Source organism: Hemiscyllium ocellatum, chromosome 5 (assembly GCF_020745735.1).
Source record: "Hemiscyllium ocellatum isolate sHemOce1 chromosome 5, sHemOce1.pat.X.cur, whole genome shotgun sequence".
NCBI lineage: Eukaryota > Metazoa > Chordata > Chondrichthyes > Orectolobiformes > Hemiscylliidae > Hemiscyllium > Hemiscyllium ocellatum.
The window spans coordinates 62,685,158-62,703,468 of NC_083405.1; the positions used below are offsets into that span (position 1 = coordinate 62,685,158).

General features: G+C 40.1%; 1 protein-coding gene across 3 annotated transcripts in view; it reads left to right on the forward strand.

Moving 5' to 3' along the window:
• The window catches only part of erp44 (endoplasmic reticulum protein 44), a 96,064-nt gene that overhangs the window by 38,701 nt on the left and 39,052 nt on the right, over positions 1-18,311 (forward strand). For all 3 annotated transcript variants that reach the window (XM_060824808.1, XM_060824809.1, XM_060824810.1), the window contains one exon: positions 14,478-14,593. In XM_060824808.1, coding sequence (XP_060680791.1) covers positions 14,478-14,593 — 116 coding nt within the window. The remainder of the gene's footprint in view (positions 1-14,477; positions 14,594-18,311) is intronic.

Genomic DNA, 18,311 nt, shown 5'->3' on the forward strand with positions numbered 1-18,311 from the left:
TATGTCTATATCTTCTAAAGTCATTTTAGCGACATACTTTTCTACCTATCTTGGTATTATCTACAAATTTATTTATCATTCCTTCTTTCTCCTCAGCAAAGTCTTTGATGTAAATTATAAACATTTTCTAAACTTCCTAGATTCAGCAATGCTTCCAGCAAACTGGAAAGTAGCAAATTCAAGAAGGAAGGAAGGAAAGCAAAATGACAGGAAAGTATCGGCCAATTAACTTGAGGCCCCAGCACAAAACCCTGTGGGATTCCACTTGTCACGTCCTGTCAGTCAAACAAACACATTTATGCGAACAGTACCCGCAGGGGATACGTTCCAAGACCTACCGTGGAAGCCCGAAACCGCGGACAGGAGCAAACCCATTAATTTCAATGGGAAATTTACCTTCCTGGTAATGTCCTGGTTCTTGGTTCCGGAAGGTTCCCTTTTATGTTTTTGGGCCATGGGAAACTGCGCGTGAGTGAAACCACGGAAGAAAACAATTCCCTGGATACGGGGCTCACCCTGTACTCCGTTTTCTGCTAGCTACACAATCTTCTATCTAATGTATTACGCCTTATGCCACAAGTCCTTTATTTTCTATGCTAACCTTTTATGACACCTTGTCAAATGCCTTTCGGAAATCCAATTATAGTACATCCACAGCGCATATTACTCCTTCAAACAAAGTCCAAAAAGATGGTTAAGTATGGTTTTTGTGAAAGGAAAATCATGCTGTTTCTGATAACCTTGAATTTTTCAAAGTACCTCTTTGATGATCAACTCTAACACCTTTTGCATCACCAATATGAAGTTAATTGGCCAACAATTTCCTGTCATTTGGCTTCACCCCATTGTTGAATTGAGGGGTGATCTTTGCTACTCCATAGTCTGCCCAAGAGAATTGAAAAAATTAACAGCAGTGCGCCTATCTCATTAGCAACCTCAATTGAGACCCTCTGATCAAATCCATTTGGACATGGATACTTGTCAGCCTACAAGTCCATTAGTTTGCATAAGACCTCTTTCCTCATAGAGTCATTGAGGGTCTCTTTATTCATGATTGCAATTTTTTGGTGTTTCTTTTTCCCTTCCACTTCCTTATTTCAGACTATTACTGGAATACTTTTTGTATTCTGTATGGTGAAGATAGAAGCAAAATATTTGTTCATGTCATCCACTATTTCTTTATTATCTACCATTAACTTCCCATTCTCATTCTAGAGGACCAACATTCCATTTTAATTTTTTCCTTTCTGAATGCTTATAGTGTATGTCTGGATCTTGTATATCTGAATATCCATTTTTAATTAACCTAGCTAGCTTCTCATTCTCTCGTTTCTTCTATCTGATTAACTGTTAATCATTTCATTCTCTATATTCTGACGAATCATCTGACCTGCAACTCAATTTTGTGCCGTTGTATTCTTTTACCTTCAGTATGATGCTTTCCCTAACTACTTTGGTTAACTGCAGATGATGGGACTTCCCTTTAGAATTTTTGGTGAGGGTTTTATTCTGAATGTCCTGAAATATGCCTGAAATATCTGACCATGTCTCTCTCTAACTGTTATCACTCATCTCTGGTAAAATATTTATCTTGGGAAATGTGATGAAGATGTGGGTGAACTATACCTTTTAAGAGAGTTAAAAGCTAACAGTGACAGCACCAAGTGCTCTCAATAAGACACAATGTAACGTGCTCCAGCTCCTGGAGTAGCTGGTTGCCTGGAAACGGCAAAAAACAGATTCTAACTAGGCCAGTCAGTTTAAATTATTCCCTGTAAAAATACCAATTTCCAATCAAGTTTAAATTAGCTTTTAAGATTGTCAATGTACTCAATGACACAATCTAATGCTGTGGGGTAAAAGACTGGGGGAAATTGAACAGTTGGGAGGAGAACTGCCAAGCTCCAGCAGGTAAAAGATTGCCTGAAAAATAGCTGTTAAAAGTATCTTTTTTGATCAGTAATCTGGGAGGTAGAATCCCAAAGAAGAAGAAAAGAAGACACAGAAAGATTCAAATAGAAGAACTGAAAGCTGCCTGGTTTTGAGATGTGTTGTTTTTAAATCTTAGTTGGGAGTTTTATCGGACTAGTATTATAGAAGGAAAGGCAACAGATAGGTTAGAGTAGGGAATTGTAAATAATTGTTCGTTAATTATTCTCTGTTATTCTTTAAGAAATAAAGTTGTTCATTTTTACTTAGTTTTTGGCCACTCAAATCTTTGCAGATTACTGCACAGGATAAATATGTGTTGCTGGTTTTAAATTAAGCAGGCGAGTTTGCCCCGTGTTGTAACAGTTTGGGGGCTCTGGTCCATGATCTGAACTGGTTTTGACAGATTTGGATAGATTTTGGGGGTACAAAAAATCCCAGCAGATTTAAACATTTTCAGGTAAGTGTCCTAGGTCTTTAAATAAAACATAGGTGAGACAATTTGTTTTATTTTGGAGACTTGTGATTGATTAAATTAAAAATGAAAGAAAAAGCTCTTAAAATTGCTAAATAGGTTCTAGGATTTGAAGACGATTCTCAAATTTGCCAAGAAAGTTTTAGAAGGAAAGAAAAAGGCCATGCTTCTGGAATTAGCAAATAAGTTAGATTTGGGTTTAACCAAGGACAAAAGTAAAGCTGAAATTGTAAAGGGGGTATTCAAATACTTAGGTGTTGCAGAGAAACAGACAAATGCAGTAGAGGTAGAAAAACTTGAATTATAGTTGAGGAAAATGGAGTTAGAGGATAAACAAAGAGAGAGGAAAGAGAGGAGGAATGAGAAAGGGAAAGAGAGAAGAGAGAGGCAGAAAAAGCAGAGGGAAGGTTTTTAACTGAGCAAAGAGAGAGAAAAAGGGAGAGACAAAAATAGAGAGAATTTGAATTTGAGAAGTTGTGACTTAGTCAGCAAAGTCAAATTAACAGGATGGAGATTAAAAGAAAAGGTAGTGATATATATAAATATGTCAAAACTGCACCACATTTTGATGAGAAAGATGTTGAAGCCTTCTTTATTTCATTTGAAAAACTGGCTAGTCTGAGGATTTATGGGTAATGCTAGTTCAGACTAAACTATTAGTCAGAGTTAGTGAGGTTTTTTTTGCACTGTCAGGTGAGGGGTCAAGAGATTTTGAAGAGTTTAAACAGGCCATTTTATTATCAGTTGGTACTTGAAGCATACAGGCAGCGGTTCAGAAACAAAGAAGAAACCAGGTCAAACTTACATGTTGAGTTCGAAAGAATTAAACACAGTCATTTTTATGGATGGGTGTGTGCGCTTTGAAAATAGATAGGACATTTGAGGCTCTAAGACAGTTTATTCTGCTGGAGGAGTTTAAAAATTCATTTCCAGAGATGGTAAGAATTCATGTGCAGGAACAAAGTTCAGGAAGTGAGAAGGGCAGCAGAATTAGCAGATGAGTACATGTTGGTGTATCAGACAAGCTTCTGGCCAGAATTTCGTTCTATGAGGAATACAAGTTGGGTGTAGGGGAGATCCTACACTAAACCAAGAGTAGAGAGCACTAGTAAGGGTTTACCACAGGATAAAAAGAAGGCCAAGAGTGTGGAAAGGAGGTGAAGGCCTCAGCTGTGGTAAAGTGGGACATGTAAAGTGTCGACCACAGTGCTGGTCATTAAAGAAAGACGCCGTGGGAAAAGATGTGGTAAAAAAAGCCAAGCCAGTGGCATTAGTGAAGTAGTAAAGAAGACCCCATCAGAGAGCAGCAGGAGCTGGGCGGAAGTGAAGACAAAGCGCAAAGCCGGTCGGGAAGGTAAGTGATTGTTATTAGAGTGGGTGTGTTCTAGACCCCAGGCCCTACAAAGTAGGGCCTCCTTCCCTCTCTCCCTCCTCTAACCCAACTTAAGAGTCCACAGACTTGCCCCAAAAAGAAGGTCCAAGGAAGTTCCTGTGGATTGAAGAGTGAGGCTTTAGCTCAGGAGTCTTTGACAAGGAAGTTGAGTGAAGTGATTATGCCACAGTTGAAGAGGGTGAAGACATGACTGCCAAGCTGGTTCAGTGTGCTACGCGCTTGATGTGGGAGGTCAACAACTCTGGTGTGTCTGGCTCGTATAAGTGTGGAAAGTGTGTGCATGTTCAGCTACTGACGGAGCATATTGCAGCACTGATGAAAGAACTCGAGGACCTTAGGCTCATCCAAGAGAATGAGATCTTTCTGGACAAGACCTTCAGCGAGGTTATGACACCAATCCTACCGGAAGAGAGAAGACAATGAGAAAGGCAGAGAGGAGACAGGTGCAAGAGACCCCGGGAGAAATACCTGTGAGGAACAAGTTGAATCTTTTGGAAACAGTAGAGATAGATGACACTGCCAGTCTGCGAGGCAGCCAGGTCTGTCAATCAAAAGTTGAGGCAGAGTGGAAGAGTCGGACATTGTACAGAGCCGTGGTAATAGGGGACTTCATAGTGAGAGGAACTGACCGGGGTTTTTGTGGCAGCAGACAGGACTTAAGGATGGTGTGTTGCCTTCCTGGTGCCAGGGTTAAAGACATCACAGACAGAGTGCAGGAAATCCTCAAGGATGAAGGTGAAGAGCCAGAGGTGGTGGTACATGTCAGCACAAATGATGTCGGGAAGAAGAGGAGGAACATACTACAGTGGGACTTCGGAGAGCTAGGAGGAAGGCTGAAAAGCAGGACGTCCAAGGTGGTTATCTCCGGTTTGCTTCCAGTTCCTCGGGCTGGTGAGGCCAGAAACGAGAGATAATGGACTTGAACGTGTGGCTGGGGAACTGGTGCAGGAAGCAAGGATTTAAATTCTTGGATCACTGGGGTATGTTTTGTGGTAAGCATAAATTCTACAAAAGAGATGGTTTGCACCTTAATAGGTTAGGGACCAGCATTCTGACGGGCAGGTTTGCTACTGCAACACAGCTATGTTTAAGCTAAAGGGGGGGGGGACAAACTGGATGTATAAAAAGGAAATTGAAGGGAAAGTTAGAACAAGGGAAGTCAAGAAAGAAAACGATATCAATGAGGCAGAAAACTCAGAAAGGGATCATGCTGTAAGGTTGAGTGAAATAGGAGTTGATGGGAAGGGTGAGGGCGGTAACAAATTAAAAATACTATACATTAATGCACAAAGCATTAGAAATAAGGTGGATGAGCTTGAGGCTCTTTTGGAAATTGGCAGATGCGATACTGTGGGGATAACTGAGACGTGGCTTCAAGTAGACAGGGCCAGGGAAATGAATATTCAAGGCTACACGTGCTATTGTAAGGACAGACTGACGGGCAGAGGGGGTGGGGTGGCCATGTTGGTAAGGGATGATATTCAGTCCCTTGCGTGGGGGGACCTAGAATCAGTGGATGTAGAGTCAGTGTGGATAGAGCTGAGAAATACTAAGGTTAAAAAGACCTTCTTGGGAGTCATCTACAGGCACCCAAACAGTAGTCTGGATGTCGGATGTAAGTTGAATCAGGAGCTGAAATTGGCCTGTCGCAAAGATGTTACTACAGTTGTTATGGGGGACTTCAACATGCAGGTTGACTGGGAGAATCAGAATAGTATTGGACCTCAAGAAAGAGACTTTGCGAAGTGCCTCAGAGATAGATTCTTAGAACAGCTGGTGCTGGAGCTGACCAGGGAGAAGGCAATTCTGGATCTGGTATTGTGCAACGACCCAGAATTGGTCAGGAACCTCGAAGTGAGGGAGCCATTGGGAAGTAGTGACCATAATACAATAAGCTTCAGTCTGCAATTTGAGAGGGAGAGGGTACAATCAGAAGTGACAATATTTCTGTTGAATAAAGGGAACGATGGAACTATGAGGGAGGAGCTGTCCAAAGTTCAATAATGCAATATCTTAGCAGGGATGACAGTGGAGGAACAATGGCGGATATTTCTGTGTATAATGCAGAAGTTGCAGGATCAGTCCATTCCAAAAAGGAAGAAAGATCCTAGGAGGCCGTGGCTGACGAGGGAAGTTAAGAAACATATAAAGTTAAAAGAGAAAAGTATAACATAGCAAAGATAAGTGGGAAAACGGAGGACTGGGAAGCTTTTAAAGAACAACAGAAGATTACTAAGAAGGAAATACACAGAGAAAAAATGAGGTACAAAGGTAAACTGGCTAATAATGTAAAGGAGGATAGTAAAAGCTTTTTTTAGGTATGTGAAAGGCAAGAAAATGGTTAAGACTAAAATTGGGCCCTTGAAGACAGAAACAGGGGAATATATTACGGGGAACAAAGAAATGGCAGAAGAATTGAATTAGTACATCAGATCTGTGTTCACTGGGGAAGACAGAAGCAATCTCCCTGAGGTAGCAGTGGCTGAAGGACCTGAACTGAAGGGAATTTATATTTGCCAGGAATTGGTTTTGGAGAGACTGTTAGGCCTTAAGGTTGATAAGTCCCAGGGGCCTGATGGGCTACATCCAGGGTACTGAAGGAAATGGCTCAAGAAATCGTGGATGCGTTGGTGATTATTTTCCAGAGTTTGATAGATTCAGGATCAGTTCCTGCAGATTGGAGGGTGGCTAATGTTACATGACTTTTTAAGAAAGGTGGGAGAGAGAAAGCAGGAAATTATAAGCCAGTTAGTCTGACCTCAGTGGTGGAAAAGATGCTGGAGTCTATTATAAAGGATGAAATTATGACACATCTGGATAGTAGTAACAGGATAAGTCAGAGTCAGCATGGATTTATGAAGGGGAAATCATGCTTGACTAATCTTCTGGAATTTTTTGTGGATGTAACTCTGAAGATGTACGAGGGAGATCCAGTAGATGTGGTGTATCTGGATTTTCAGAAAGCTTTTGATAAAGTCCCACATAGGAGGTTAGTGAGCAAAATTAGGGCGTATGGTATTGGGGGCAAAGTACTAACTTGGATTGAAATTTGGTTGGCTGATAGGAAACAAAGAGTAGTGATAAACGGCTCCATTTCGGAATGGCAGGCAGTGACCAGTGGGGTACAGTAGGGATCAGTACTAGGACCGCAGCTTTTTACAATATATGTTAATGATATAGAAGATGCTATTAGCAATAACATTAGCAAATTTGCTGATGATACTAAGCTGGGTGGCAGGGTGAAATGTGATGAGGATGTTAGGAGACTACAGGATGACCTGGACAAGGTAGGTGAGTGATCAAATACATGGCAGATGCAGTTTAATGTGGATAAATGTATGGTTATCCACTTTGGTGGCAAGAACAGGAAGGCAGATTACTACTTAAATGGAATCAATTTAGGTAAAGGGGCAGTACAAAGAGATCTGGGTGTTCTTGTACACTAGTCAATGAAGGTAAGCATGCAGATACAGCAGGTAGTGAAAAAGGCTAATACCATGCTGGCCTTCCTAACAAGAGGGATTGAGTATAGAAGCAAAGAGGTGCTTCTGCAGCTGTACAGGGCCCTGGTGAGACCACACCTGGAGTACTGTGTGCAGTTCTGGTCTCCAAATTTGAGGAAAGACATTCTGGCTATTGAGGGAGTGCGGCATACGTTCACGAGGTCAATTCCTGGAAGGGTGGGATTACCTTACACTGAAAGACTGGAGCGACTGGGCTTGTCCATCCTTGAGTTTAGAAGACTGCGAGGGAATCTGATTGAGACATAAAAGATTATTAAAGGATTGGACACTCTGGAGGCAGGAAACATGTTTCCGCTGATGGGTGAGTGCCGAACCAGAGGACACAGGTTAAAAATACGGGGTAGACCATTTAGGACAGAGATGAGGAGAAACTTCTTCACCCAGAGAGTGGTGGCTGTGTGGAATGCCCTGCCCCAGAGGGCAGTGGAGGCCCAGCCTCTGGATTCATTTAAGAAAGAGTTTGATAGAGCTCTCAAAGATAGTGGAATCAAGGGTTATGGAGATAAGGCAGGAACAGGATACTGATTAAGGACGATCAGCCATGATCATATTGAATGGTGATGCAGGCTCGAAGGGCAGAATGGCCTATTCCTGCACCTATTGTCTAAGAAGAGCAGAGGACCTACAGGACAATGCACAGCCTTGGCAGGAGTTGGATATAGAGTGAGTACTTGATCTCTACAAAGAATTCGCCTCGGTAGTAAAGTTTATTCAAAGAACAGGGGAGAAGGACAAGAAGTTATAATTTTGAGAGACACAGGATCTAACCAGTCATTGATGGTAAGGGATGAGCGAATATGCAGTCTTTCTGATCTGTTACCTGAGAGTGTGGTCATTTGTGGGATAGATGGACAGCAATTTAGTTCTTCCCATGTAAGATCAGGTTGGAGTGCCAACTTAAGACTGGGGAAGTTACAGTGGGAGTGATAGACTGAGTGTCAGTTCCAGGAATTCAGTTTGTTGTTAGGAATGATTTGGCAGTACCCAAGGTGGAAGTGACATCCCCTGTTGTGGAGAAGACCAAGGAACTGAAGAGTTAAAACAGAAATATACTGGTATTTTCCCAGACTGTATGGTAACCAAATCCCACTATCATAAGTCACAGCATGAAATAAAAAGGTAAAGAGTAAGATGAAGGAGTTGAGGTTCACTTAGCAGGTACTCTGTTTGATGAAATGGTGCAGGAAAAACCTGAACAGGCAGAGGGCAGAGGGTCAGACAGTGTTTAGTCCTAAAAGGCGAAGGGACTTACAACAGCAAGACAAGATAGTAAAAGATATATATGTGGATGTATGCTCTGAAAAGGAGACAAAATATTCCAGAGGGTTACTATCTGAAAGATGAAATCCTAAGGCAGAAATGGAGACCACAGCAGGTTAGTGCAGAGGAGAAATGGGATGCACCAAATTGTCGTGCCAGTAGCATACAGATAAGTGTTACGGGTAGCACATGAACTACCTGTAAGAGGTCACCTAGAGGTGCGAAGGTACAAAATTATTTTTTATGGGCCTGGAATGCACAAAGAAGTGGTCAATTTTTGCCATACATGTCATACATGCCAAATGGTAGGTAAGCCACGGGCAGTAATAAAACCAGCTTCTTTGTTGCCAATTCCCGCATTTGAAGAAACTTTCACGCTGATTATAATTGATTGTGTAGGTCCCCTCCCGAGAACTAAAAGTAGGAACCAGTACTTGTTAACCATCATGGATGTGTCTACCAGATTTCTGGAGTACCAAAGCAAAAGGGGTAGTAGAGGAGTTAGTAGTTCTCATCACACGCTCTGGACTGCCCAGAGAGATTCAGTTGGACCAATGGTCAAATTTTACTGCTAGGCTGTTTAAAATGGTTACGGGTAGCTTAGGTATACAGCACTTTAAATCCAGTGTGTATCATCCTGAATCCCAGGGAGCTTTAGAAAGGTGGCATCAGACTTTGAAGATCATGTTGAGAGCATACTGTCAGGATTACCTGAATGATTGGGATAAAGATATCCTATGTATATTGTTTGCTATTACAGATGCCCTAAGCAAATCTACTCCGTTTACTCCCATTTGCGTTAATATTTGATCATGAAGTGAGAGGCCCTTTGAAAATAATTAAAGAAAAATTGACAGGACCAAAGTCTTAGGTCTCGCACTTGGATTATGTATCAGAGGTGAGGGAGAGATTAAACCGAGTAGGTGAGTTAGCTAAACAGCACCTAAAGAGGGCACAGTATAGAATGAAGCACGTGGCAGATCAAAGCTCTGAGGCTCTGACTTTTTTCCCCGAGGGGATAACGTGTTAGTACTGTTACCAGTGATAGGAAATCCCTTCAAAGCCAGGTTTAGTGGTCCCTATCAAATTGAGAAAAAGTTGAATCAGGTGAACTATTGAGTAAAGATATCAGATAGGGGAAAAAAAGGGTATTGAGTATGTCATATGAACATGTTGAAACTGTATTATTCTATAGAGAAAGAACTGGAGAAATATGTGAGGAATCAAATCCAGATGATGTGGATTTTGATGTGCCTCAAAATAGATTACGAAAGGTAGTCCATGAGGAGTGGGATAGATTAGTAAGCGATCTGTCTCAGGAGCAAAGAACGCAGTTGACAGATTTGTTATTGCAGTATAAGGACATATCTAAGAAACAAATGGGAGGACTAATGTTTTTGTACATGAAGTAGACGTAGGATAAAACAACACCACTATCAGCTTAATCCTTTCAAAGCGAGATAGGCCCAGATGAAGGTGGAGGCCATGCTCGATGAGAATCTTATCGAGCCAAGCCAGAGCGAGTGGAGTTCGCCGAACATCCTAGTTCCCAAACCAGGCGGGACTCAACAATTCTGCGTGGATTATCAGAAGGTCAACGCTGTTACAAAATTTGACTCCTATTCAATTCCTAGATTGAACGGCTGTATTGAGAAAGGCCGACAAGCCAGTTACGTCACCAAGTTGGACTTAATTCGTGGTTACTGGCAGGAACCTTTAGCAGAGTTGGCGAAAGAAATTTCTGGGCTATATCAGTTTAAAGTGATGCCCTTTGGAATGAAGAACGTGCCTGCCACATTCCAAAGACTCATGAACTAAGTTGTGGCTGGGTTAACAAACTGCAGTCTACTTGGATGATATAGTGATATTTACGAAGTCCTGGAAAGATCACATGGTACAGTTGGCAGAGCTCTTTGAACGACTACGAGAAGCAAAACTGGTGATACACTTAGATAAGACAGAATTTGCGAAAGCAGAGGTGACATTCTTGGGACATAACATCCATCATAGAAAGTTGACCCCACAGAATGCAAAGACGAAGGCCATCGAGGAATTTCCACGACCAACCTTGAAGAAAGAGGTGCTTTTATTCTTAGGACTTAGCGGATTCTATCGGAAGTTTCCAAACTTCAGCAGTGTAGTGGCACCGTTAACTGATTTGCTGAAGAAGAACACAAGGTTTTGGTAAACAGAATCAAGACAATTTGACCATTTGAAATCAATATTAACCACCAAACCAGTTTTAGCTATACCAAACTTCTCCAAACCTTTTATAGTTGCCATCGATGCTAGTCACATAGGAGTTGGAGCTGTACTCCTACAGGAAGATGAGGATGAAATGCCAGTTGGTTACTTTTCAAAGAAGATCAACATCCACAAGAAGAAATACTCCACAATCGAAAAGGAACAATTGAGTTTGTTCGTGACATACACATTAAAATGTTGTAAGGCCCGTACCAATGTGTCTGAAATGGTTGTGCACAGTGACCACAATCCACTTTTCATTCGTAGAACGTTTTAAAAATAAGAATATGAGATTATTTCATTGGAGTCTTATGTTACAGGGTTTAAATTTTAAAAATCATACGTGTTGCAGGTCGGAAGAATGTAATCACAGATGCCTTATAGTGGATTTAACTGAGAGGTTAGATCAGATTTATATTTATTTAATCTTTTATGAAGAAGTTAAGGTAAATTTATGTTAATGTTATCTGTATGTTAGGGTAATGTATTTTAAAAGTAGAGAAAAAAAATGAAGCCATGTTTTCATTATAATGGTTCATTTTATCATAAATGGGGGGAGGTATTATGAAGGTATGGGTGAACTATATCCAGGTGTTCTCAATAGAACACAATGTAACATGTGCTCCAGTTAGTAGAGTTAGGATGCCTGGAAACAACAAAAAACAGATTCTAAATGGGCCATTCAGTTTAAATTATTCCCCCAAAAAACACCAATTTCCGATCAAGTTTGAATTGAGTATATTGACCATCTTAAAAGCCAGCGACACAATCCAAAATTCTGGGGTATAAGACTAGGCAAAATTTGAACAGCTGGGAGGAGACACCACCCCCCCCGCCCCCCACCCCCCACCCCCCCCCCCCCCTCAACGGGTAAAAGATTGCCTAAAAAATAACACTCTTAAAAGTACCTTTTTTGATCAGTAACCTGTGAAGCAGAATCCCTAGTACCTTTATGGACAATTCTTTCAACCTTAAATTATTGCATTAGTTATAATATATATGCTTAAACATGTTTTTATTTGAGATTTTATTGAAAAAAATTCAGAATAAATAGGTCACCTTTCAGTTTTATTTGGGAACTACGTTTGTGTCTTATCTGTAGTCAAAAAGGAATTTAATGAGGAGCAGGTGACCTTAGCAATGTCCACTTGTAAATCAAACTTCTACACTTCTGGAATATATATCTTTAAGTAGATGTATGTCCATTTGCTTTATACCATCTGCAAAGTGAGTTTTGCATTGCAGATGTTGAAACTAATTATATAAATATGGCTTGAAGTACAGACAACGCCAAAATTTTCAAAAAGGTTCTCAGACAAAGTGAGAGTTATTGTTCATGTATGGGTGAGGGGTAACCTTAATAAGGTTTATCAATCATGAAGGTCATGGATAGAGTGAATTGCTAAGGTCTTTTTCCTAGGATGGGGTAATACAAAAGTAGAGGGCATTGGTTTAAAGTGAGAGGGGAAAGATTTGTGTTTGGGATCAGATTTGAAATGTTGATCCAAACATTTTAGCCAAGAACCTCGTCAAGTAAAGAAACTAGACCATACAGTCTGATTCTGTATGTTATGTTATGCATATTTATGTTATGTATCATTGCTGAGTGACATGGCTATCCTTATATAAGTAAAACATTACAATACCATGGATTCTGGAAGTCCAGGAAGCGAACATGATATTTTAAGGTCTCTGCAAGTCTATGCAGCATAGAAACATATCCTTCAGTCTAAATCTTCCATTCTGGCCAGACATCCCAATCTGAGTTCCATTTGGAATTTGGCCCATATCCCTCTAAACACTTTCTATCCAAAACCCATCCAGATTGCTGTTTAAGTGTTGTAATTGTACCAGCATCCACCACTTTGGCAGCTCATTAATACACAGACCACCCTCCATGTAAAAAGGACCCATTTTTCAAAGATGCTGGGTTGGAGGGTTTGAGCTAAAAGCAGAAGCTGAATGAGTGGGGGGTGTTTTCCCTGGAGTGTCAGAGGCTAAGGGGTGACCTATACAGAGGTTTATAGAATCATGAGGGGCATGGATAGAGTAAATCAACAAGGCCTTTTCCCTGCGGTGGGGGAGTCCAGAACTAGAGGGCATAAATTTAGGGTGAGAGGGAGAAGATTAAAAAGGGACCAAAGGAGCATCTTTTTCATGCAGAGGGTGGTGCATGTATGGAATGAGCTGCCAGAGGAAGTAGTGGAGGCTGGTACAATTACGACATTTTAAAAGACATCTGGATGGGTATATGAATAGGAAGGGGTTAGAGGGATATGGGTCAAGTGCTGGCAAATGGGACTGGATTTGTTTAGGTTATCTGGTCGTCATGGACGAGTTAGACCGAAGGGTCTGTTTCCGTGCTGTAAATCTCTATGACTCTATGGCTTTAAATCGTTTCTGTCTCACTTTAAACCAATGCCGTCTAGTTTTGGATTACCCCACCCAAGGAAAAAGACCTTGGCTATTCACCCTATCCATGACCTTCATGATTTATAAACCCCTATAAGGACACCCCTCACCCTCTGACACTCCAGGGAGAGAAACCCCCAACCTATTGAGCCTTTCCCTCTAACTCAAACCCTTCAACCCCATCAATATCCTTGTAGATCTTTTCTGCACTGTCTCAAGTTTAACAATATCCTTCCTAACAAAGTCGATCAGCATTCGTGGAACAAACAGACGAGTTAATATTTTCAGTACTTTTCATTCAAGATAATAAAACTTACATCTGGGCAAGCACATCACAACCAAAACTAGGAAAAGTAATGTAAATCTATGTCTAAAGTAGAATGGAACTGAGTGTAATAATGTAACTTTAATCAAATAATAGACAAAATAAAGGTATTACTTGATTGAGATTGGCATTCATATATGACTGCTGAGTTTATCTCTCTCTTTTTTTCCCATATTTGCCCTAGTTTCTGATTGTACCAATCCATCTGAAGTTTTGGGTTAGAAGAAGTGTATACTCTAGACAAGTAATGTCTATTTTCTCTCAAGATGCTGACTCATCTGCAGTTTTTTCATGTACACTTCTGTGCTTTGAATTATTATTGAGATTTTGTTTTAAGCATAACCAAATTCAAATGTAAATCAGGTTTAGGAAGTTGTAGACATCAAGTCTCTTAATGCTCAGTAATATATCATAATGCTTCTCTGCCATAAGAGTTGTTCATCTCACCTGCCCTTATTTTGTTACTACCTTTGTGTTTCTTGTAAGAGATGGAAATGTTGATGATATTAATAACTGATGGTCAGTAGGAAATACCAATGATACCTATATATTAAATAATATATAAAGTTATAGGGAAATAGCAGGTGAATGGCACCAAGTCATAATGCTTGTTAGAATGCTGATACAGACACAATGGACCAAATGGCCTCCCTGCCATACCATTTCTGATTCTGATATGCTTTCCACAAGATTGTAATATTTTCACCAATATTTAATTATATGAAATTGGGATTTTGAAGAGAACATGTGAACAATTGACAAAGAGGAATGGGAAGATTAACAGTGCAATAAAATACAAACAAGAAATAACTAAGAGAATAAGTCAAAGAACTGCTTAACAATTGAGAAAATGATTGTGTATAATCTTGCACAGTTTAGACTTGGGTGCAGTTACTTCAATTTCTTTTCTATTAGGTGTAGATTCAGTCAAATGTTACACCCCATCTTTGAAGAGGCTTCCTCGGTTGTGAAAGAAGAATTTCCAGACTCTAAGCATGTAGTCTTTGCCAGGGTTGATTGTGACCAACATGGTGAGTAACAAAGTTTCCAGATAACTTTTGAAGTTGGGTTAACAGCAAAATGTTTAAAGTAGCAATAAACAAAGCAGCACAATATATTGATACAGCTTGTTCTAGTGTTTTGTCCTTTGAACAGCTACCCACTGTTAATGTCATCTGAATGTTGCCTTTTCTGCTGTCTAGCACTATTGTTAAACTGGAATTTTACCAAGGCCTCAAGTTGCATTTATTAATGATGAATAGCTAAATTGTTTCAGTGAGTTTAGCACAAGTATTTTGAATAGTGATCAAAGTACAAATATAATTTAATTTCACTTTGAATATTTTTAAATCAAAATAGGACAAAAAATCATTTGTTTCAAAATAGTGTTCTCACGTTGGCTTGATACTTGATATTTTTCAGGGAAACATAATGGTCAATATATTAGTTGAAGTTTAAAATCTAGAAGTTGAATCAAAATGTTGCTTTTTTTCTGTTACGAGAAAACCCCCACAATTCCTACAACATTTGAATGAGGAATCAAATTTTTGATGTTTCTTTTAGACAGTCATTGGAAATTTCAGTTCTTACAGGTCATTCTGAGAAATATCTTTCTTGGGCTTGTTGCAACCAAATTCAACCTTCTTAAAAACACGTACAAATTACAAGTTGGAATAGGCCCTCATGACTAATCCGAATGTAGCCTATAATGCATAGAATCATAGTCAGAGTCACACAGCACAGAAGCAGATCCTTCGGTCCAACTTGTCTATGCTGACCCAATTTCCCAAAACTAATCAAGTCCCACTTGCCTGCATTTGGCCCCTATCTCTTCAAATCTTTCTTATTAATGTATCTATCCAAGTGTCGTCTTTAAATATTATAACTGTACCTGCATCTACGACTTCCTCTAGCAGATCATTTCACATATAAGCCATCCTATGTGAATAAGCTGTCTCTCGGGTCCCTTTTTAAATCTATCTCCTCTTGCCTTAAAATATGCCCCCTACATTTGAACTCCCCCACCCTCGAGAAAAGATCTTTGCTATTCACACTATCTATGTCCCTCATGATTTTATAAACCTGTATAAGGTCACCTCCTCAATCTCCTAAGCTCCAGTGGAAAAGGCCCCAACATATCCTTAACTCAAACCCTCCAATCACAGCAACATTCTGTTCTGAATACTCTCCAGTTTAATAATATCCTTCCTATAGCAAGGCAACCAGGATACTATATACAGTATTCCAAAAGTGGTCTCACCAATGTCCTGTACAACCTCAACTTAATGTCCCAACTCCAATACTCAATGGTCTGAGCAGTGAAGGCAAGTGTACTAAATGCCGCTTTAGTTGTGCTGTTAGGGAGGAGATTCCAGAATTTTGACCCAGCAACATTGAAGAAACAGCTGCTTTATTTCTAAGTCAGGATGATGTGCGACTCAGAGGGGACTTGCAGCTGATTGCTGATATACATGAGATGCCAGCCAAGTAACATCAGAACTCTTATACTTGCTGCAGAAAGCCATGATATACAGGGATTTGGGAGTCCTTGTCCATGATTCACAAGTTTCTAGGTATTATGGAAGGCAAATGGAATGTTGGTCTTGGGGAGGTTTTGCTAAAACTACATAAGGCACGAGTCAGACCACAGCTGGAATACTGTGTATAGTTTTGGGTCCCTTGTTAAGTGAAAGATGCACTGGCATTAGAGGCAGTCCAGAGCAGGTTCACTTGGCTGATATCAGACCTAGAGAACGATCTTATTTGAAGAGGTTGGATAGATTGAATCTGTAGTCATTAGAATGTAGAAGAATGAGAAGCGACCTTATTGAAATATTCAGGATTCATGCAGGACTTGAAAGATTAGATACAAAAAGGTTATTTCTTCTTGTGGGAGAATCTAGGAGTAAAAGAGCATTATCTCAGAATAAGGGATTAAACAGTTGGAACGGACAATAAGCAATTTCTTCTATTGGAATGCTGTGAATCTGTGAAATTCTTTTTTGCAGAGGGCTGTTCAGGCTGAATTATTAAGTAAATTTCGGGTTGAGAGAGGTTTTTAATCAGTAAGGGAATCGGGAGTTATGGGGAAAAGGCTGGAAAGTGGAGTTGACAGTTATCAGATCTCTTTGAATGGAAGAACAAACTTAATGGACTGAATGGCCGCCTTCTACATCTATATCGCATAGTCTTCTGGACCTTCCTCCAGTTGATCTGTAACCAATGATCACCTCCACCATTGTATTATAGAAGCTGAGTGGCCTTGTTTAAAGTAATTCTGCTGTTCTCGCTATCTGTTATGCACTATTGAATAAAGTACCTTTCCTTTCAAGTTTTGGAATAGTGTGTATTTAAGTATTGACTGCTCTGCTATGTGCCTCCCTTGGATTGCTGACAGCACACTGCATCCAACATAGGTAGCACACAGGCTTACCATAAATTAGATTGGCTCAAGAAAATGGCATGGAGCTTTACAGGTTTTTCACTTGCTGATTTGTATTAGAAATTAACCACCTCATTTCTGCCTGAGACCTGAAAGACTGAGCAGTCTCCCACAGCTATATCAGGTGTGTTCATCTGGGCACAACTATCTTCTTTCTGTGCTTGTATATGCTTATCAAATGAAACTGGGAAATTGTTTCCAGCTCTTACCTAATAACAAGTAGTTTGGTGATACAGACTTGCATCTTCTGGATTAGAGTGGTGCTGGAAAAGCACAGCAGTTCAGGCAGCATCCGAGGAGCAGGAAAATCAACATTTCGGGCAAAATCCCTTCATTGTTGGAAAAAAAAAGACTCATTCAGTTGAACCCTTTTGACTCGTACTTGTTACAATACTTCGGAAGAACACCAATTTAAAGGGCAAACCGACATTTATTCTGTGTGACAGAACGTTGACTGGTTGGCAGATGGAGTCATTACCTTGGAGAATACACCAGTTAATTATGATTGATAGTTAACTGCCAGGCTTTGTGTAAATTTTTTTTAGACAGGTTGACTCTGATCTGGTCCCAAGAAAAGAACCAGTGAATGGTTACTTGTGTTGAGTTGAAACAGTTGCAGTAAATGTACATGTTCTTTCTGTCTGTGAAGTATAGAACTCCGTGTATGAGCATGAACTTCTGGTACATAATAATATACCACACTTTGAACCTGGCTGATCCTCCTAAACTGGTTGTCAGCATAGTTTGTTGCACATTCAGAAATATCAAACAAAAATTGTACAGTTACAAAATAACATCATCTTTTGAGCTCTGGCCAAGTTTTGTAAAAGTAAGCCCATTGGATACGGTCAGTAACTGAAGGCACAGCTGTTTGTTTTGATTTCCCAAGTCTTCAGCACTGCAATTCATATATGTTACTCATATGTGTGATAGACAGAACATTTTGCTTTGAGAGATGTGTCCTGTTAGGGTGAACTGAACGTGGAATAGTTAACTTCACCTGTTCGTCCACATTTAAAACAGACTGAGCACTGTTCAGAACCATAAGTGATAGCCTTAGGGCCATTTATCACTTTGCGTGATATATGTAGAGAAGTGGTGATCATTCCAGGCATTACAATTGACCTGAAACCTAACAATAGTGGCCCAAAAAAAATGTATTCGCTTCACATTCTATGTTGATTAATGCCCAGTGATAGCAATGTGTAGCACCTTCAAGATGCAATCTCACTGACTCAAATTTCAACAGTACTTCCCAAAACAGTGACCTCTATCACCGAGAAGAACAAAGGCGGCTGATGTATGGG